The sequence below is a fragment of the Oncorhynchus mykiss genome, chromosome 18 (genome assembly GCF_057628025.1).
Source record: "Oncorhynchus mykiss isolate SJ-2025 chromosome 18, ASM5762802v1, whole genome shotgun sequence".
In the NCBI taxonomy this organism is placed as follows: domain Eukaryota; kingdom Metazoa; phylum Chordata; class Actinopteri; order Salmoniformes; family Salmonidae; genus Oncorhynchus; species Oncorhynchus mykiss.
Genome location: NC_143039.1, coordinates 26,618,648 through 26,640,225, shown reverse-complemented (window position 1 = coordinate 26,640,225; position 21,578 = coordinate 26,618,648). Strand labels below are relative to the sequence as shown.

At 40.9% G+C, this 21,578-nt stretch overlaps 2 protein-coding genes across 3 annotated transcripts; both read right to left on the bottom strand.

Annotated features, from left to right (window-relative positions):
- Nucleotides 1-2,995: 2,995 nt before the first annotated feature.
- Nucleotides 2,996-9,370, bottom strand: LOC149975450 (uncharacterized). 2 transcript variants are annotated; one of them, XM_090207995.1, is made up of 4 exons: nucleotides 9,239-9,370; nucleotides 8,035-8,245; nucleotides 4,141-5,916; nucleotides 2,996-3,803 (listed from the first exon to the last, which is right to left on the bottom strand). In XM_090207995.1, the coding sequence occupies exons 2-4, from the start codon at nucleotides 8,218-8,220 to the stop codon at nucleotides 3,087-3,089; spliced, it is 2,679 nt and encodes an 892-aa protein (XP_090064121.1). In that variant the 5' UTR covers nucleotides 8,221-8,245; nucleotides 9,239-9,370; the 3' UTR covers nucleotides 2,996-3,086. The 2 variants fall into 2 exon arrangements, with proteins under 2 accessions (XP_090064121.1, XP_090064122.1); XM_090207996.1 differs by lacking the exon at nucleotides 9,239-9,370 and having other exon boundaries at nucleotides 8,035-8,320.
- A 4,744-nt stretch (nucleotides 9,371-14,114) lies between these two features.
- LOC149975449 (uncharacterized) lies at nucleotides 14,115-19,178 on the bottom strand. The gene is made up of 2 exons (XM_090207994.1): nucleotides 15,260-19,178; nucleotides 14,115-14,922 (listed from the first exon to the last, which is right to left on the bottom strand). The coding sequence occupies exons 1-2, from the start codon at nucleotides 17,087-17,089 to the stop codon at nucleotides 14,206-14,208; spliced, it is 2,547 nt and encodes an 848-aa protein (XP_090064120.1). The 5' UTR covers nucleotides 17,090-19,178; the 3' UTR covers nucleotides 14,115-14,205.
- Between the last annotated feature and the right edge of the window lie 2,400 nt (nucleotides 19,179-21,578).

Below are 21,578 nucleotides of genomic sequence, written 5' to 3'. Positions count from 1 at the left end.
TTGACAGCTCAGTATGGGGTGCACGTCCAACTGACGTCTCTAGTCAGCTGGCTAGAGATCGTGTGTGGTGTAACGTTATGGGTTCAAATAACACATTGAATGTCAGAATACAACTATAGGGATTATATTAATTCTAGGTCAAATAGATTAAAGCTAGTATAAACTGCTGATTGTCTCTTATGGGAAAATGTAGCACAAATCTATTGCTTCATGCTAATGCTAGCTACGCCGGTTTTGACGTTTTGGTAGGGGCGCGTCAGTTTTAGCTAGGTGGCTGTCACTGGCTAGAAATCGTGTGTATGGTGTACTGATTCAAAGAAACCATCAGATGAAATTTCAGAATATAATTCATTAATTATATGGCTAATAGATTGACGTTAGTACCAATTGCAGATATCTTATGAGAGCAGGTAGCATTGTTAGTCTATGCTCGCTAGCTAGCTTAGCTTGCTAGCTAGCTAATTCATTTTGATGTCAGATCTACTTAGCTGGCTAGTTCTTACCAGTGTCTGTCTGGATGTCGGCGTTTCAGAGCAAGTTCAACCATCATTTAACCCCCGGGAATGCTGTTCCATGGAGTTGTATCCCTAGATTAGCAAGGTATGTGTGTGTAGGTGTCAGTCAGTGTCATACAGGTTCGATTGCATCACAGAATAAAATGATATGATACAAAGGTAAACCCCATTTTCTCCAAAACACAATACAATAGAGGCAGGATACTTGTCCACATGATTAAGCATGCATTTAATCTAACAAAAATGACATGAACTAATTTTTGACCAAATGAGCAGTTACTGCCTTTTTGCTTGGGAGGGCAGAATAGGGAAGACATCAACACTATGAAATAACACATGTGGAATCATGTAATCCAATAGTCAAAGGTTAATGAAATACAAATGGTATAGAGGGAAATAGTCCTATAATTCCTATAATAACTACATCCTAAAACGTCTTACCTGGGAATATTGAAGACTCGTGTTAAAAGGAACCCACCAGCTTTCATATGTTCTGAGCAAGGAACTGAAACTTTAGCTTTCTTACATAGCACATATTGCACTTTTACTTTCTTCGCCAACACTTTGTTTTTGCATTATTTACACCAAATTGAACATGTTTCATTATTTACTTGAGGCTAAATTGATTTTATTGATGTATTATATTAAGTTAAAATAAGTGTTCATTCAGTATTGTTGTAATTGTCATTATTTCAAAAAATAAATAAAAAATTGGCCGATTAATCGGAATCGGCTTTTTTGGTCCTCCAATAATTGGTATCGGTATTGGTGCTGAAAAATCATAAATCGGTTATTTATTTATTTTTCTCTTTTGTACCCCAGTATCTCTACTTGCACATGATACTCTGCACATCTATCACTCCAGTATTAATGATAATTTGTAGTTATTTCGCCTCTATGACCTATTTTTTTGCCTTACCTCATTAATATTATTACGTTTGCACACTCTGAACATAGATTTTTACTATTATGCTATTAACTGTACGTTTGTTTAACCCATGTGCAACTCTGTGTTGTTTTTGTCGCACTGATTTGTTTTATCTTGGTCAGGTTGCAGTTGTAAGTGAGAACTTGTTCTCAACTGGCCTACCTTGTTAAAAACTAATTGACGCTACCCATTCCGTTAACGTTAGGATAATTTTCATCAACAACCGCTGAATTGCAGAGCGCCACATTCAAATAATATTACTATAAATATTTATATTCATGAAATCACAATATAGCAAAACACAGCTTAGCTTTTTGTTAATCCGTCTGTTGTGTCAGATTTTGAAAATATGCTTTACAGCGAAAGCAATCCAAGCGTTTGTGTAAGTTTATCGATCACTAGACAAAACATTATGGACACCTAGCATCAAAGTAGCTTGGTCACGAAAATGAGAAAAGCAATAAAATTAATTGCTTACCTTTGATCTTCGGATGTTTTCACTCACGAGACTCCCAGTTACACAATAAATGTTCCTTTTGTTCCATAAAGATTATTTTTATATCCAAAATACCTCAGTTTGTTTGGCGCGTTGTGTTCAGAAATCCACAGGCTCGAGCGGTCACAACAACGCAGACAAATTCCAAATAGTATCCGTAATGTCCACAGAAACATGTCAAACGTTTTTTATAATCAATCCTCAGGTTGATTTTAAAGTATATAATCGATAATATATCAACCGGCACTGTCTCTTTTTCAGTAGGAGAGGGAGAGTCAATGGCTGCACCACTCTGTTGCGCAAGCAAAACTCATGCGAACACCCAGCTATCCACTACGCGATGTTATCTTGCTCGCTCATTTTTCAAAATAAAAGCCTGAAACTATGTCTAAAGACTGTTGACACCTTGAGGAAGCGATAGGAAAGGGAATCTGGTTGATATCCCTTTAAATGGAGCGAAGGCAGGCTATGGAACATATAGCTTTCAAAATAGAGGCCTCTTCCTGGTTTTATTTTCCTCAGGTTTTCGCTTGCAATATCAGTTCTGTTATACTCACAGACAATATTTTGACAGTTTTGGAAACTTTAGAGTGTTTTCTATCCTAATCTATATCCATATTCTAGCATATGGGCCTGAGAAATAGGCCATTTACTTTGGGAACGTTCTTTTTTCCAAACATAAAAATAGTGCCCCCTAGCTGAAAGAGGTTAAAGTGTTGTGTTGTCTCACTTGTCGTGATGTGTGTTTTGTCCTATGTTTTAAGTTTATTTATTTATTTTTAATCCCAGACCCCATCCCCGCAGGAGGCCTTTTGCCTTTTGGTAGGCCGTCATTGAAAATAAGAATTTGTTCTGAACTGACATGGCGAATTAAATAAAATAAAATATCATATTCCTTCTATCGAATTCCTCTGTATCATATTCCTCTCCACCCTCCAACTCCCCCCCTGTTCTTCCTCAACTCCTCATCATTAAACACTCCCCAGATGTGTGAAAAGTCAACATTTTGTGTTTATACAGTGTTGTACAGTATGCCTTAACAAAAATCAAACAGAGTAAACATTTTTTATTTTATTTTTAAATGCTTCGTTCTTTCATTGCATGCAAAAATACCATATCCCTCCCTCCCTACTCTCTATTACCCAGTCTACTCATCCATCTTCAAGCTTTCATCCCTTCCCTGCTCTTCTATCACCGTCTCAGTTCCACCTCCAGCTGGTTCCCTCTTTTTCTTCTCCTCCAGTCTCTTCCTCTCCTCTCTCCTCATCTTTTCTCTCTTCTTCTCCTCCTTTTCTTGAATCTTTCTCTCCATCTCCAAGAATGCAGCTTGAGCTTTCTCTCTCTTTTTCAGCTCCTCAGAACACTTCTTCTCTTTCTTAATTCTGTCTTTCATCATGTCATTATGTATCTTCATCAGCCCCTCTAACCTCTTTTTCTCTGCCTTTTCCTTCTCTTTTCTTTCCTTCTCTCTCTTTTTCTGTTCTAACTTCTCCCTCTTCTTCTCAGCCTTCATGACTTTCTTCTGCTCTTTCTCTCTCTCCTTCATCTCTTTCTTCTCCCTCTTTTTTTGCTCCTCCTCCTTGTGTTTTATCTCCTTTCTCTCTTTCTCTTCATCTTTCAACTTCTTATTCAGTTTCTTATTTTTCTCTTTTTCCTCCATCTTCAAAAATGGGATTTTCTGCATTTGGTTCATGAGCAGAAAGCCCACTCTTCCCAGGATGGTTTCTGCTCTCTCTGTTGAAACCTTCCCAATAGAGCACTTGGAATGGGCACAATCCGCCTCACTCTTCAATCCCTCCCTCGGGCTCACCTCCTCAGTGACGCTCCTCTCTTCACTCTCAATTTCAATGCCTATCCAATGATCCTAACAGGAAGACATTGACTCTAGATGTAATATTGTTCCAATGTAGCACATTCAATACACAACTGAGTGATCAACATACAATGATGGCCTCATGGGGCACCCCATTAGATTTTACAATATCTATAGATGTTCCTGGGTCCATACTAAAAGTAATACAAATGCTAACCCTAGTGAGGGGTGATGTTTTATACTATGAGCAAAGAGCAGCAGGGTTGGGGTCAATTCCATTTCAATTCCGATCAAAAGACTCTAAGATTCCAATTCTCTTCAACGCATTGAATTGAAATGGAACGGACCACCATCCCTGTAAAGTAGTAAGGTGAAATTCGACACCTACCTTTACCTCTTCCAGGGTCCAGGGCCTGGGTTCCTCATCCTCTGACCTGCATATGGATGCTCCAACTCTAACAGGCATCTTAGTGACTACGCAGATCAGAGGGTTGGGCAGCTCATCATTGCGGGTTGCCAGAGTTAAGTTAGCATCTGAGACCAGCTGTTGAGCGTGAGGGCAGATATCCACCTCCACAGTAGTGCCCCTTCCTTTCTGATCTGGCTGCTTGTGGTCCTTGTCATGGATGCATGCCAGGCTTGGAGGAAGTGCATGGACAGGGCTTTTATCACCCATCATTTCCTCTCTCTTGACAGTGGATGCAACTGCACTTTCCTCTATGTCAACTGAGCACTCTGTGGTGTTCTCAACGGTCTCCTCTGGCTGTTTGTGGTCAATGTTGTGGGTGCAGGGCAGCCTTAGAGACAGTGCTGTGGGTGCAGGAGGACTTTTTTCAGCCAAAAACTCCTCTTGGAGGACAGTGGACACGGAAGCGACTGCTTCACGGGCAACTGGACACTTGCTGGTGCCCTCTACTGCCTCCTCTGGTAGTTTGTAGTCATTGTCAAAGACAAGTTGCAGGCTTGAAGGCAGCACTAAGGGAAGACCTGTGGCTGCTGATGGATCCTCTCTATTAGCAACTGATGCCTCTGCGGCGACTGAGCACTCAGTGGCTTCCTCTATCGTCTCCTCTGGCTGCTTATGGTCATTGTCCAAAACGTGTGACAAGCTTGGAGGCAGCCTTGGAGCAGGGCTTTTATCCAGGTCCTCTCCCTGGACAATGGATGTGCCTACAGCGATCTCTGTGGCAAGGGAGGACTCGGGTACATCCTCTTTTTCCTCCTTGGTCAGTTTGTGGTCAGAGTCACAGATACATGGCGAGCTTGGAGGCAGTGCTGCAGGGTCAGGAGTGCTTTGATCAGCTCCCATGTCCTCTTTGAGGTGAGTGGACACATCATTGGTTGTTTCACTGGCACCTGGACACTTGTTGGTTCCCTCTACTGCCGCCCCTGGCAGTTTGTCGTCAAAGACACGTGGCAGACTTGGAGGCAGCATTGGGACAGGGCATTTAGCTGCTGATCTGTCCACTCCATCAACAGTAGCTGTGCCTGAAGTGGCCTCTGTAGCAAATGAGACCACATAGGATTCCTCTACTGTGTGCTCTGGAGGCATGAAGTCATCGTCAACGACTGGTGGCAGGCATGGAGGCAGCACTGAAGGAAGAATTGTAGCTGCCCATCGGTTCTCTCTCTTGACAGTGGCTGTATCTGCAGTGTCCACTGTGGCAACTCGGCACCCCCGTGCTGAAACAGCAGGCTGGGAGGTTTCCGGGACTTTGAATGAATTGCCAATGAACCGCTGAGCCAGTGGTGGGAGGGAGAAAGGATAGAATCTGTCCTCTTCCTTGATATTAGATATTGCCACTGGAGAATCTGAGTCCTCAGTGGTTCCCTCTACTGTCTGCTGTGGTGGAATGGAGTCATCGTTAAAGAAGTGTGGCAGGTATCGATGCAGCATTGAGGAAAGATGTGTATCTGTCGACAAGTCCTCTCTTCTACCAGCAGATACATCTGCTGTGGCCTCTGTGGAAACTGGGCACTCAGCAGGGACAAAGTAGGAAAATACAATGAATCGCTGTGCATCCTGAGTGCGTATGACCAATGGAGAGGGGGGATGCAACATGGTTGGTATTGGCCTCCGATTGGTGAAAGCCAGTGGTGGGAGGGAGTCAATACAGGGAGCCATGAACTCAGTGAGTGGACGTTTGGTCACATCTCTCACATTCTGCAGGAGAAAAGAAACAGACATGATGAAAGTGATCACATTCAGTACATACATTCTTTATGAGTGAACTCTATTTACTTTTACATCACATATACAGTGCCTTCGGAAAGTATTCGGACCCTTTCACTTCTTCCACATTTTGTTACCTCAGCCTTATTCTAAAATTGATTAAATCATTTTTTTCAGTCATCAATCTACACAAAATACCCCATATTGACAAAGCAAGAACAGAATCGTTCCAAATTAATTTAAAATAAAAATAATGGGAATATGCTTTCGTATTCAGTACTTTGTTGAAGCACCGTTGGCAGCGATTACAGCATAGAATCTTCTTGGGTATTACGCTACACACTCGGCATACTTGTGTTTGGGGACTTTCTCCCATTCTTCTCTGCAGATCCTCTCAAGCTCTGTTAGGTTGGATGGGGAGAGTTGCGGCACAGCTATTTTCAGGTCTGTCCATAGATGTTCGATCCGGTTCAAGTCCGGGCTCTGGCTGGGCCACTCAAGGACATTCAGAGACGTGTCCCAAAGTCACTCCTGCGTTGTCTTGGCTTGTGCTTAGGGTCGTTGTTCTGTTGTAAGGTGACCCATCGCCCCCAGTCTGAGGTCCTGAGCGCTCTGGAGCAGGTTTTCCTCAAGGATCTCTCTGTGCTCCGTTCATCTTTGCCTCGATCCTGACTAGTCTCTTAGTCCACGCCGCTGAAAAACATCCCCACAGCATGATGCTGCCACCACCGTGCTTGACTGTGCCGTAGGTGCCAGATTTCCTCCAGACGTGACGCTTGGCAATCAGGCCAAAGATTTCAATCTTGGTTTCATCAGACCAGAGCATCTTGTTTCTCATGGTCTGAGAGTCAATGGGTGCCTTTTGGGAAACTCCAAGTGGGCTGTCATGTGCCTTTTACTGAGGAGTGGCTTCCATCTGGCAAATCTACAGTAAAGGCCTGATTGGTGAAGTGCTGCAGAGATGGTTGTCCTTCTGGAAGGTTCTCCTATCTCCACAGAGGAACTCTTGTGCTCTGTCAGTCACTATCGGGTTCTTGGTCACCTCCCCGACTAAGACCCTTCTCCTCCGAATGCTCAGCTTGCCGGGCGTCCAGCTCTAGGAAGAGTCTTGGTGGTTCCAAACTTCTTCTATTTAAGAATGATGGAGGTCACTGTGTTCTTGGGGACCTTCAATGCTGCGGACATCTGTTTCTCGACACAATCCTGTCTCGGAGCTTTACGGACAATCCCTTCTACCTCATGGTTTGGTATTTGATCTGGCATGCACTGTCCACTGTGGGACCTTATATAGACAGGTGTGTGCCTTTCCAAATCATGTCATATCAATTTCATTTACAACAAGTCCAATCAAGTTGTAAGAAACATCGAAAGGACGATCAATGGAAACAGGATGCACCTGAGCTCAATTTCGAGACTCATAGCAAAGGGTCTGTATACTTATGTAAATAAAGTATTTCTGTTTTTAAATGTAATACATTTTCAATACAAATGTAACACAGTTTTTTCGCATTGTAATTGTGGGGTATTATGTGTAGATTGCTGAGAATCTTTATTTTATTGAATCCATTTTAGAATGAGGATGTAAAGTAACAACAGGTGGAATAAGTAAAGGTGTCTGAATACTTTCCTAAGACACTGTATATATCTAGTGTCCTCTCAGATGCTCTGCACCAGTCTGTACCAACCCTGGGTCTTCTAGCTAACGGGTCAACTAAGTGTAAAAATACATGCACTACACCCAGCACAACATTTGACATTTTAGACATTTAGCAGACGCTTTTGTCCAGAACAATTTACCGTTAGTGCATTCAACTTAAGGTAGCTAGGTCAGACAACTACATTATCCTGATTTGAAGGTCTATGAGAGATCGCTTGGTCTTGTTATTTAATTTTTTTTAAAGACAAGGCAACCATAAGAACTGAGGACTATGTACATAACAATACTCAGAGACATACACAATACAACACAAGAAAAGTTATCAGACAAAATACTGTTAGCTTACGTTCAATGGCATATGGCACATTTTGCCAGTATATTGACATATATTTGATTTAATCAATATTGTTCAACAGAACTCTAGTCGACTTTGTCAAAGTTGGTCTTGTTACCTCCTCAATCAGGCTTGGCATTTTCCTCGTCTCAAACCAAATCCTCTTCATCTCCTTCTCCTGCTCCCTCTGGATCTGTCTCACCAGAACCAACCTGGCTCCCAGCTCCATCATGTAGTCTGTCTGGATCTCCCTATCCTTCAACTGACACTCAGCCCTCCTCTGTGTCAGCGTTGAACCCTCCATGTCTTCCTCCTAGCTAACAATAAGTCTGGAAAATACATAACGTTGTAGTAAGTGGTGTGTTGCTAACCAAAGAATAATACATCTCTTTACGATGTGCTCACATTTCTTCCCCTTTACTTACAATTAAGCAAGTGACAATCCCATTCCAGAGATGATTACGCAATAGGCCTATCTGAATTATTAGTAAAAAGTTGGCTACTGGAAAAGCGACCAAGTTCAAATGAATCAATTTTGGCTGTTCCTATCATTATGTGCACAATATCCTTCATGACATCTTCATTGTGATGCAAGGCGTTGCCATTGGAGATGAGAAAGCACAACATAGACTTTAACAATCAAACTTCAGGCTCTCTCTGTACCTTACTATTGAGCCTTATTCAACCCCCTCATGTAATGCCACTCCATATTGGCCCTGGTTCTCACAAACCACACTAATCACTTATATAATATCATTCAAAAAGGTTTTGGGGGAAGAAAGTGACTATTTCCATCATGGACCAAACTTGTTGTACAGTTTCATCTATTTGAATCACTCCAGTCTTCTCTTTGAGTGCCTCTGAGTGCAACTCAATTTAATGAGGTCTATCAATTCAACCATTTGAAATGGATGACCATTTAATCAAGAAAATCTGAATATTTTTTTTAAAATTAGCAACTACAAGTTAGCCAAGTTCGCCTACTTGTTTTTTACACAACCTACCCTTGTGTTACATATTTTTAGAGATAATTGATTACAATGTATGTTGGGGATTAACACAGAGATGCGGTTTTCTTTCATCAATAGAATGTATTTGCCATTAGGCTGGCTGACTACAACAACTGTAACATCTCAGTTGTCAGGATGAACAATTTTCTCACAAAAAAACTGATTCAAGCAAACTGTCTCTCGTCAATAGTTTCACTTGTCACCATGATTGCATGTCAGGCCTACTTAAAGGGTCATGTTAGTACACAAGTCATTTAAAAAGTAGTTATTCTTCAGAAACATAGTTAAACAGTAAGTTATATTACAACCTACCTCTCAAGTAAGCAGCGTGTTCTCTTGCTAATGAAATAGGACATGAATAATCTGTCAGTGGTTAGTTGAATCAGTCTCTTTGCACTGTTCTGTTTGTCTGTGCAACAGCTAACCTCCCAGAATCAGAATCTTGTGATGTCACAATGAAGGCCCCATTGCTATGACTACCCACAGAAGCTCTCATGTGTAATCAAATGCTAGAACAATTCCCTTTTTTTTTACCTGTTGAGCACAGTCATATGTAATATTTACATTGAATCCATGTAACCAAATGTTTTATTAAAATAAAATGCTCTACCTCTTATTAAATTGTTGACCATTCATAGTACAGGTGTTTTGCCTATTTCAAATTGAATATGTTTTAGATTTCACAACTAGCATCCAGGTTTACTTAGGTTATTTGTTTGACCTTAGCCTTCCGCTAATGTCAGTGTTGCTCATCAAAATCTTCATCATTAATAAAATATTTAGGCTACCTTACTACATACAGTAAAACAGGTATTCTGTAGACTGTGACACCTCAGTGAGTGTTTAAGAAAACATCTCTCCTCAATGGCCTCAGCTATTAGCCATATGATCAACAAGGTCAAATGTTGCACTAAAATCAAGAAGCAGCTTATTTTGGTCAAGTGACCTGATCCATTGATCGGTTAAAACAACTTGAGCTGTTGCAGTTGAGGGATCTTCACGGTTCGCATGCTGGTAGAGAAATAAGATGTGCTGGGTGTGTAATTATCTAGGCCTGAAACATTTGATTGAAGAGTAGGTGTCCCTGAATTCTTGCATTGTAGTTCAATTTATTATTAAGGAAATCAATATCAGCTGACTATAGAACAGTAGTTTTAGACCTGCCAACAGGTCCCATTGTTTAAAAACTTGTTTGAAATGTTTCTTATCCATGTCTTTCCAGTTGATCTAACCAATCAGATTCAAGAGCAGTGTAATTACTGACAGTGTAACAAAGTTGAAACTGCATCCTTTGTGTGTCTTCCACTAAGATACCAGTTGCATTTACATAGAGACATTACATACTGTTTGACAAATAGCCTATGTCTTGTTATAGGAATACATGTGAAATGCAGCACTGAAATTGTTTGAATTACATTAAATGATTACCTGTCAGAGACCACCCACTGGTTCTCTATTTCTTCAAATAGTGTTGACACTGTGACTTCAGTTAAAGGGGGTAGATCAGGAATCTTTGTTGAAATGTGGCCCTCAAACTCAACTGAAATAAACAGAGCAAATAATCAGGGACCTGCATCCTAATGATTCTATTCTGTCATGGATGATAATAATTAATACTGACATTTTCAAACATATGATCATAATCCTTTTCAGTTATTCTATAATATAGGATATAATCAATGTTGATTTTATGTTGTGCAAACATTATCATAATCATTTTCACTGTCATAACTCAGTTCATCTATTAATTTCATACCTGCTCCCAAAAAGGCTCTTACATTTTCATTTTTCCTTACAAATACAAAAAAATTGCATGGTTGGACATTGACAGGAATAAGATCTAGTGTTGACGTGGTTGGACTGTCCTAATACACCCTCACATGGCAACTTTGTTCCGCATAGATACTAATCATGTAGACCACGGGAATTGGTGGAAGTCATGCAAAACAGTTTTTTCCGCATTCATGTAATGATGGCACTGAAGCAGACACATTGAGCACACGTTTGGTATGTCAAAGCTTGTTGTACTAATTACATATTCCACCAACAAAGGTGATGGATACAATTTGAGATTTTAACTTTCCTGACCAGGACAGTCACGCAATACTGGAATATAAAAGAAAACCAGAAACCCTGAACATGTGAGTATATATATTATTAATGAGCTAGCAATGCTGTGTGTGTGCGCTCATCCGGAAAACGAGTGTGGGTGGCTTTTGACAGCTCAGTATGGGGTGCACGTCCAACTGACGTCTCTAGTCAGCTGGCTAGAGATCGTGTGTGGTGTAACGTTATGGGTTCAAATAACACATTGAATGTCAGAATACAACTATAGGGATTATATTAATTCTAGGTCAAATAGATTAAAGCTAGTATAAACTGCTGATTGTCTCTTATGGGAAAATGTAGCACAAATCTATTGCTTCATGCTAATGCTAGCTACGTCGGTTTTGACGTTTTGGTAGGGGCGCGTCAGTTTTAGCTAGGTGGCTGTCACTGGCTAGACATGGTGTACTGATTCAAAGAAACCATCAGATGAAATTTCAGAATATAATTCATTATATGGCTAATAGATTGACGTTAGTACCAATTGCAGATATCTTATGAGAGCAGGTAGCATTGTTAGTCTATGCTCGCTAGCTAGCTTAGCTTGCTAGCTAGCTAATTCATTTTGATGTCAGATCTACTTAGCTGGCTAGTTCTTACCAGTGTCTGTCTGGATGTCGGCGTTTCAGAGCAAGTTCAACCATCATTTAACCCCCGGGAATGCTGTTCCATGGAGTTGTATCCCTAGATTAGCAAGGTATGTGTGTGTAGGTGTCAGTCAGTGTCATACAGGTTCGATTGCATCACAGAATAAAATGATATGATACAAAGGTAAACCCCATTTTCTCCAAAACACAATACAATAGAGGCAGGATACTTGTCCACATGATTAAGCATGCATTTAATCTAACAAAAATGACATTAACTAATTTTTGACCAAATGAGCAGTTACTGCCTTTTTGCTTGGGAGGGCAGAATAGGGAAGACATCAACACTATGAAATAACACATGTGGAATCATGTAATCCAATAGTCAAAGGTTAATGAAATACAAATGGTATAGAGGGAAATAGTCCTATAATTCCTATAATAACTACATCCTAAAACGTCTTACCTGGGAATATTGAAGACTCGTGTTAAAAGGAACCCACCAGCTTTCATATGTTCTGAGCAAGGAACTGAAACTTTAGCTTTCTTACATAGCACATATTGCACTTTTACTTTCTTCGCCAACACTTTGTTTTTGCATTATTTACACCAAATTGAACATGTTTCATTATTTACTTGAGGCTAAATTGATTTTATTGATGTATTATCTTAAGTTAAAATAAGTGTTCATTCAGTATTGTTGTAATTGTCATTATTTCAAAAAATAAATAAAAAATTGGCCGATTAATCGGAATCGGCTTTTTTGGTCCTCCAATAATTTGTATCGGTATTGGTGCTGAAAAATCATAAATCGGTTATTTATTTATTTTTCTCTTTTGTACCCCAGTATCTCTACTTGCACATGGTACTCTGCACATCTATCACTCCAGTATTAATGATAATTTGTAGTTATTTCGCCTCTATGACCTATTTTTTTGCCTTACCTCATTAATATTATTACGTTTGCACACTCTGAACATAGATTTTTACTATTATGCTATTAACTGTACGTTTGTTTAACCCATGTGCTGTGTTGTTTTTGTCGCACTGATTTGTTTTATCTTGGTCAGGTTGCAGTTGTAAGTGAGAACTGGTTCTCAACTGGCCTACCTTGTTAAAAACTAATTGACGCTACCCATTCCGTTAACGTTAGGATAATTTTCATCAACAACCGCTGAATTGCAGAGCGCCACATTCAAATAATATTACTATAAATATTTATATTCATGAAATCACAATATAGCAAAACACAGCTTAGCTTTTTGTTAATCCGTCTGTTGTGTCAGATTTTGAAAATATGCTTTACAGCGAAAGCAATCCAAGCGTTTGTGTAAGTTTATCGATCACTAGACAAAACATTATGGACACCTAGCATCAAAGTAGCTTGGTCACGAAAATGAGAAAAGCAATAAAATTAATTGCTTACCTTTGATCTTCGGATGTTTTCACTCACGAGACTCCCAGTTACACAATAGATGTTCCTTTTGTTCCATAAAGATTATTTTTATATCCAAAATACCTCAGTTTGTTTGGCGCGTTGTGTTCAGAAATCCACAGGCTCGAGCGGTCACAACAACGCAGACAAATTCCAAATAGTATCCGTAATGTCCACAGAAACATGTCAAACGTTTTTTATAATCAATCCTCAGGTTGATTTTAAAGTATATAATCGATAATATATCAACCGGCACTGTCTCTTTTTCAGTAGGAGAGGGAGAGTCAATGGCTGCACCACTCTGTTGCGCAAGCAAAACTCATGCGAACACCCAGCTATCCACTACGCGATGTTATCTTGCTCGCTCATTTTTCAAAATAAAAGCCTGAAACTATGTCTAAAGACTGTTGACACCTTGAGGAAGCGATAGGAAAGGGAATCTGGTTGATATCCCTTTAAATGGAGCGAAGGCAGGCTATGGAACATATAGCTTTCAAAATAGAGGCCTCTTCCTGGTTTTATTTTCCTCAGGTTTTCGCTTGCAATATCAGTTCTGTTATACTCACAGACAATATTTTGACAGTTTTGGAAACTTTAGAGTGTTTTCTATCCTAATCTGTCAATTATATGCATATTCTAGCATATGGGCCTGAGAAATAGGCCGTTTACTTTGGGAACGTTATTTTTCCAAACATAAAAATAGTGCCCCCTAGCTGAAAGAGGTTAAAGTGTTGTGTTGTCTCACTTGTCGTGATGTGTGTTTTGTCCTATGTTTTAAGTTTATTTATTTATTTTTAATCCCAGACAGGAGGCCTTTTGCCTTTTGGTAGGCCGTCATTGTAAATAAGAATTTGTTCTGAACTGACATGCCGAATGAACTAAAATAAAATATCATATTCCTTCTATCAAATTCCTCTGTATCATATTCCTCTCCACCCTCCAACTCCCCCCCTGTTCTTCCTCAACTCCTCATCATTAAACACTCCCCAGATGTGTGAAAAGTCAACATTTTGTGTTTATAAAGTGTTGTACAGTATGCCTTAACAAAAATCAAACAGAGTAAACATTTTTAATTTTATTTTTAAATGCTTCGTTCTTTCATTGCATGCAAAAATACCATATCCCTCCCTCCCTACTCTCTATTACCCAGTCTACTCATCCATCTTCAAGCTTTCATCCCTTCCCTGCTCTTCTATCACCGTCTCAGTTCCACCTCCAACTGGTTCCCTCTTTTTCTTCTCCTCCAGTCTCTTCCTCTCCTCTCTCCTCATCTTTTCTCTCTTCTTCTCCTCCTTTTCTTGAATCTTTCTCTCCATCTCCAAGAATGCAGCTTGAGCTTTCTCTCTCTTTTTCAGCTCCTCAGAACACTTCTTCTCTTTCTTAATTCTGTCTTTCATCATGTCATTATGTATCTTCATCAGCCCCTCTAACCTCTTTTTCTCTGCCTTTTCCTTCTCTTTTCTTTCCTTCTCTCTCTTTTTCTGTTCTAACTTCTCCCTCTTCTTCTCAGCCTTCATGACTTTCTTCTGCTCTTTCTCTCTCTCCTTCATCTCTTTCTTCTCCCTCTTTTTTTGCTCCTCCTCCTTGTGTTTTATCTCCTTTCTCTCTTTCTCTTCATCTTTCAACTTCTTATTCAGTTTCTTATTTTTCTCTTTTTCCTCCATCTTCAAAAATGGGATTTTCTGCATTTGGTTCATGAGCAGAACGCCCACTCTTCCCAGGATGGTTTCTGCTCTCTCTGTTGAAACCTTCCCAATAGAGCACTTGGAATGGGCACAATCCGCGACACTCTTCAATCCCTCCCTCGGGCTCACCTCCTCAGTGACGCTCCTCTCTTCACTCTCAATTTCAATGCCTATCCAATGATCCTAACAGGAAGACATTGACTCTAGATGTAATATTGTTCCAATGTAGCACATTCAATACACAACTGAGTGATCAACATACAATGATGGCCTCATGGGGCACCCCATTAGATTTTACAATACCTATAGATGTTCCTGGGTCCATACTAAAAGTAATACAAATGCTAACCCTAGTGAGGGGTGATGTTTTATACTATGAGCAAAGAGCAGCAGGGTTGGGGTCAATTCCATTTCAATTCCGATCAAAAGACTCTAAGATTCCAATTCTCTTCAACGCATTGAATTGAAATGGAAATGACCACCATCCCTGTAAAGTAGTAAGGTGAAATTCGACACCTACCTTTGCCTCTTCCAGGGTCCAGGGCCTGGGTTCCTCATCCTCTGACCTGCATATGGATGCTCCAACTCTAACAGGCATCTTAGTGACTACGCAGATCAGAGGGTTGGGCAGCTCATCATTGCGGGTTGCCAGAGTTAAGTTAGCATCTGAGACCAGCTGTTGAGCGTGAGGGCAGATATCCACCTCCACAGTAGTGCCCCTTCCTTTCTGATCTGGCTGCTTGGGGTCCTTGTCATGGATGCATGCCAGGCTTGGAGGAAGTGCATGGACAGGGCTTTTATCACCCATCATTTCCTCTCTCTTGACAGTGGATGCAACTGCACTTTCCTCTATGTCAACTGAGCACTCTGTGGTGTTCTCAACGGTCTCCTCTGGCTGTTTGTGGTCAATGTTGTGGGTGCAGGGCAGCCTTAGAGACAGTGCTGTGGGTGCAGGAGGACATTTTTCAGCCAAAAACTCCTCTTGGAGGACAGTGGACACGGAAGCGACTGCTTCACGGGCAACTGGACACTTGCTGGTGCCCTCTACTGCCTCCTCTGGTAGTTTGTAGTCATTGTCAAAGACAAGTTGCAGGCTTGAAGGCAGCACTAAGGGAAGACCTGTGGCTGCTGATGGATCCTCTCTATTAGCAACTGATGCCTCTGCGGCGACTGAGCACTCAGTGGCTTCCTCTATCGTCTCCTCTGGCTGCTTATGGTCATTGTCCAAAACGTGTGACAAGCTTGGAGGCAGCCTTGGAGCAGGGCTTTTATCCAGGTCCTCTCCCTGGACAATGGATGTGCCTACAGCGATCTCTGTGGCAAGGGAGGACTCGGGTACATCCTCTTTTTCCTCCTTGGTCAGTTTGTGGTCAGAGTCACAGATACATGGCGAGCTTGGAGGCAGTGCTGCAGGGTCAGGAGGGCTTTGATCAGCTCCCATGTCCTCTTTGAGGTGAGTGGACACATCATTGGTTGTTTCACTGGCAACTGGACACTTGTTGGTTCCCTCTACTGCCGCCCCTGGCAGTTTGTCGTCAAAGACACGTGGCAGACTTGGAGGCAGCATTGGGACAGGGCATTTAGCTGCTGATCTGTCCACTCCATCAACAGTAGCTGTGCCTGAAGTGGCCTCTGTAGCAAATGAGACCACATAGGATTCCTCTACTGTGTGCTCTGGAGGCATGAAGTCATCGTCAACGACTGGTGGCAGGCATGGAGGCAGCACTGAAGGAAGAATTGTAGCTGCCCATCGGTTCTCTCTCTTGACAGTGGCTGTATCTGCAGTGTCCACTGTGGCAACTCGGCACTCCGTGGCTGAAACAGCAGGCTGGGAGGTTTCCGGGACTTTGAATGAATTGCCAATGAACCGCTGAGCCAGTGGTGGGAGGGAGAAAGGATAGAATCTGTCCTCTTCCTTGATATTAGATATTGCCACTGGAGAATCTGAGTCCTCAGTGGTTCCCTCTACTGTCTGCTGTGGTGGAATGGAGTCATCGTTAAAGAAGTGTGGCAGGTATCGATGCAGCATTGAGGAAAGATGTGTATCTGTCGACAAGTCGTCTCTTCTACCAGCAGATACATCTGCTGTGGCCTCTGTGGAAACTGGGCACTCAGCAGGGACAAAGTAGGAAAATACAATGAATCGCTGTGCATCCTGAGTGCGTATGGCCAATGGAGAGGGGGGATGCAACATGGTTGGTATTGGCCTCCGATTGGTGAAAGCCAGTGGTGGGAGGGAGTCAATACAGGGAGCCATGAACTCAGTGAGTGGACGTTTGGTCACATCTCTCACATTCTGCAGGAGAAAAGAAACAGACATGATGAAAGTGATCACATTCAGTACATACATTCTTTATGAGTGAACTCTATTTACTTTTACATCACATATACAGTGCCTTCGGAAAGTATTCAGACCCTTTCACTTCTTCCACATTTTGTTACCTCAGCCTTATTCTAAAATTGATTAAATAATTTTTTTCAGTCATCAATCTACACAAAATACCCCATATTGACAAAGCAAGAACAGAATCGTTCCAAATTAATTTAAAATAAAAATAATGGGAATATGCTTTCGTATTCAGTACTTTGTTGAAGCACCGTTGGCAGCGATTACAGCATAGAATCTTCTTGGGTATTACGCTACACACTCGGCATACTTGTGTTTGGGGACTTTCTCCCATTCTTCTCTGCAGATCCTCTCAAGCTCTGTTAGGTTGGATGGGGAGAGTTGCGGCACAGCTATTTTCAGGTCTGTCCATAGATGTTCGATCCGGTTCAAGTCCGGGCTCTGGCTGGGCCACTCAAGGACATTCAGAGACGTGTCCCAAAGTCACTCCTGCGTTGTCTTGGCTTGTGCTTAGGGTCGTTGTTCTGTTGTAAGGTGACCCATCGCCCCCAGTCTGAGGTCCTGAGCGCTCTGGAGCAGGTTTTCTTCAAGGATCTCTCTGTGCTCCGTTCATCTTTGCCTCGATCCTGACTAGTCTCTTAGTCCACGCCGCTGAAAAACATCCCCACAGCATGATGCTGCCACCACCGTGCTTGACTGTGCCGTAGGTGCCAGATTTCCTCCAGACGTGACGCTTGGCAATCAGGCCAAAGATTTCAATCTTGGTTTCATCAGACCAGAGCATCTTGTTTCTCATGGTCTGAGAGTCAATGGGTGCCTTTTGGGAAACTCCAAGTGGGCTGTCATGTGCCTTTTACTGAGGAGTGGCTTCCATCTGGCAAATCTACCGTAAAGGCCTGATTGGTGAAGTGCTGCAGAGATGGTTGTCCTTCTGGAAGGTTCTCCTATCTCCACAGAGGAACTCTTGTGCTCTGTCAGTCACTATCGGGTTCTTGGTCACCTCCCCGACTAAGACCCTTCTCCTCCGAATGCTCAGCTTGCCGGGCGTCCAGCTCTAGGAAGAGTCTTGGTGGTTCCAAACTTCTTCTATTTAAGAATGATGGAGGTCACTGTGTTCTTGGGGACCTTCAATGCTGCGGACATCTGTTTCTCGACACAATCCTGTCTCGGAGCTTTACGGACAATCCCTTCTACCTCATGGTTTGGTATTTGATCTGGCATGCACTGTCCACTGTGGGACCTCATATAGACAGGTGTGTGCCTTTCCAAATCATGTCATATCAATTTCATTTACAACAAGTCCAATCAAGTTGTAGAAACATCGAAAGGACGATCAATGGAAACAGGATGCACCTGAGCTCAATTTCGAGACTCATAGCAAAGGGTCTGTATACTTATGTAAATAAAGTATTTCTGTTTTTAAATGTAATACATTTTCAATACAAATGTAACACAGTTTTTTCGCATTGTAATTGTGGGGTATTATGTGTAGATTGCTGAGAATCTTTATTTTATTTAATCCATTTTAGAATGAGGATGTAAAGTAACAACAGGTGGAATAAGTAAAGGTGTCTGAATACTTTCCTAAGACACTGTATATATCTAGTGTCCTCTCAGATGCTCTGCACCAGTCTGTACCAACCCTGGGTCTTCTAGCTAACGGGTCAACTAAGTGTAAAAATACATGCACTACACCCAGCACAACATTTGACATTTTAGACATTTAGCAGACGCTTTTGTCCAGAACAATTTACCGTTAGTGCATTCAACTTAAGGTAGCTAGGTCAGACAACTACATTATCCTGATTTGAAGGTCTATGAGAGATGTCTTCCTCCTAGCTAACAATAAGTCTGGAAAATACATAACGTTGTAGTAAGTGGTGTGTTGCTAACCAAAGAATAATACATCTCTTTACGATGTGCTCACATTTCTTCCCCTTTACTTACAATTAAGCAAGTGACAATCCCATTCCAGAGATGATTACGCAATAGGCCTATCTGAATTATTAGTAAAAAGTTGGCTACTGGAAAAGCGACCAAGTTCAAATGAATCAATTTTGGCTGTTCCTATCATTATGTGCACAATATCCTTCATGACATCTTCATTGTGATGCAAGGCGTTGCCATTGGAGATGAGAAAGCACAACATAGACTTTAACAATCAAACTTCAGGCTCTCTCTGTACCTTACTATTGAGCCTTATTCAACCCCCTCATGTAACGCCACTCCATATTGGCCCTGGTTCTCACAAACCACACTAATCACTTATATAATATCATTCAAAAAGGTTTTGGGGGAAGAAAGTGACTATTTCCATCATGGACCAAATTTGTTGTACAGTTTCATCTATTTGAATCACTCCAGTCTTCTCTTTGAGTGCCTCTGAGTGCAACTCAATTTAATGAGGTCTATCAATTCAACCATTTGAAATGGATGACCATTTAATCAAGAAAATCTGAATATTTTTTTAAAATTAGCAACTACAAGTTAGCCAAGTTCGCCTACTTGTTTTTTACACAACCTACCCTTGTGTTACATATTTTTAGAGATAATTGATTACAATGTATGTTGGGGATTAACACAGAGATGCGGTTTTCTTTCATCAATAGAATGTATTTGCCATTAGGCTGGCTGACTACAACAACTGTAACATGCCATCTCAGTTGTCAGGATGAACAATTTTCTCACAAAAAAACTGATTCAAGCAAACTGTCTCTCGTCAATAGTTTCACTTGTCACCATGATTGCATGTCAGGCCTACTTAAAGGGTCATGTTAGTACACAAGTCATTTAAAAAGTAGTTATTCTTCAGAAACATAGTTAAACAGTAAGTTATATTACAACCTACCTCTCAAGTAAGCAGCGTGTTCTCTTGCTAATGAAATAGGACATGAATAATCTGTCAGTGGTTAGTTGAATCAGTCTCTTTGCACTGTTCTGTTTGTCTGTGCAACAGCTAACCTCCCAGAATCAGAATCTTGTGATGTCACAATGAAGGCCCCATTGCTATGACTACCCACAGAAGCTCTCATGTGTAATCAAATGCTAGAACAATTCCCTTTTTTTTTACCTGTTGAGCACAGTCATATGTAATATTTACATTGAATCCATGTAACCAAATGTTTTATTAAAATAAAATGCTCTACCTCTTATTAAATTGTTGACCATTCATAGTACAGGTGTTTTGCCTATTTCAAATTGAATATGTTTTAGATTTCACAACTAGCATCCAGGTTTACTTAGGTTATTTGTTTGACCTTAGCCTTCCGCTAATGTCAGTGTTGCTCATCAAAATCTTCATCATTAATAAAATATTTAGGCTACCTTACTACATACAGTAAAACAGGTATTCTGTAGACTGTGACACCTCAGTGAGTGTTTAAGAAAACATCTCTCCTCAATGGCCTCAGCTATTAGCCATATGATCAACAAGGTCAAATGTTGCACTAAAATCAAGAAGCAGCTTATTTTGGTCAAGTGACCTGATCCATTGATCGGTTAAAACAACTAGAGCTGTTGCAGTTGAGGGATCTTCACGGTTCGCATGCTGGTAGAGAAATAAGATGTGCTGGGTGTGTAATTATCTAGGCCTGAAACATTTGATTGAAGAGTAGGTGTCCCTGAATTCTTGCATTGTAGTTCAATTTATTATTAAGGAAATCAATATCAGCTGACTATAGAACAGTAGTTTTAGACCTGCCAACAGGTCCCATTGTTTAAAAACTTGTTTGAAATGTTTCTTATCCATGTCTTTCCAGTTGATCTAACCAATCAGACTCAAGAGCAGTGTAATTACTGACAGTGTAACAAAGTTGAAACTGCATCCTTTGTGTGTCTTCCACTAAGATACCAGTTGCATTTACATAGAGACATTACATACTGTTTGACAAATAGCCTATGTCTTGTTATAGGAATAAATGTGAAATGCAGCACTGAAATTGTTTGAATTACATTAAATGATTACCTGTCAGAGACCACCCACTGGTTCTCTATTTCTTCAAGTAGTGTTGACACTGTGACTTCAGTTAAAGGGGGTAGATCAGGAATCTTTGTTGGAATGTGGCCCTCAAACTCAACTGAAATAAACAGAGCAAATAATCAGGGACCTGCATCCTAATGATTCTATTCTGTCATGGATGATAATAATTAATACTGACATTTTCAAACATATGATCATAATCCTTTTCAGTTATTCTATAATATAGGATATAATCAATGTTGATTTTATCTTGTGCAAACATTATCATAATCATTTTCACTGTCCTAACTCAGTTCATCTATTAATTTCATACCTGCTCCCAAAAAGGCTCTTACATTTTCATTTTTCCTTACAAATACAAAAAAATTGCATGGTTGGACATTGACAGGAATAAGATCTAGTGTTGACGTGGTTGGACTGTCCTAATACACCCTCACATGGCAACTTTGTTCCGCATAGATACTAATCATGTAGACCACGGGAATTGGTGGAAGTCATGCAAAACAGTTTTTT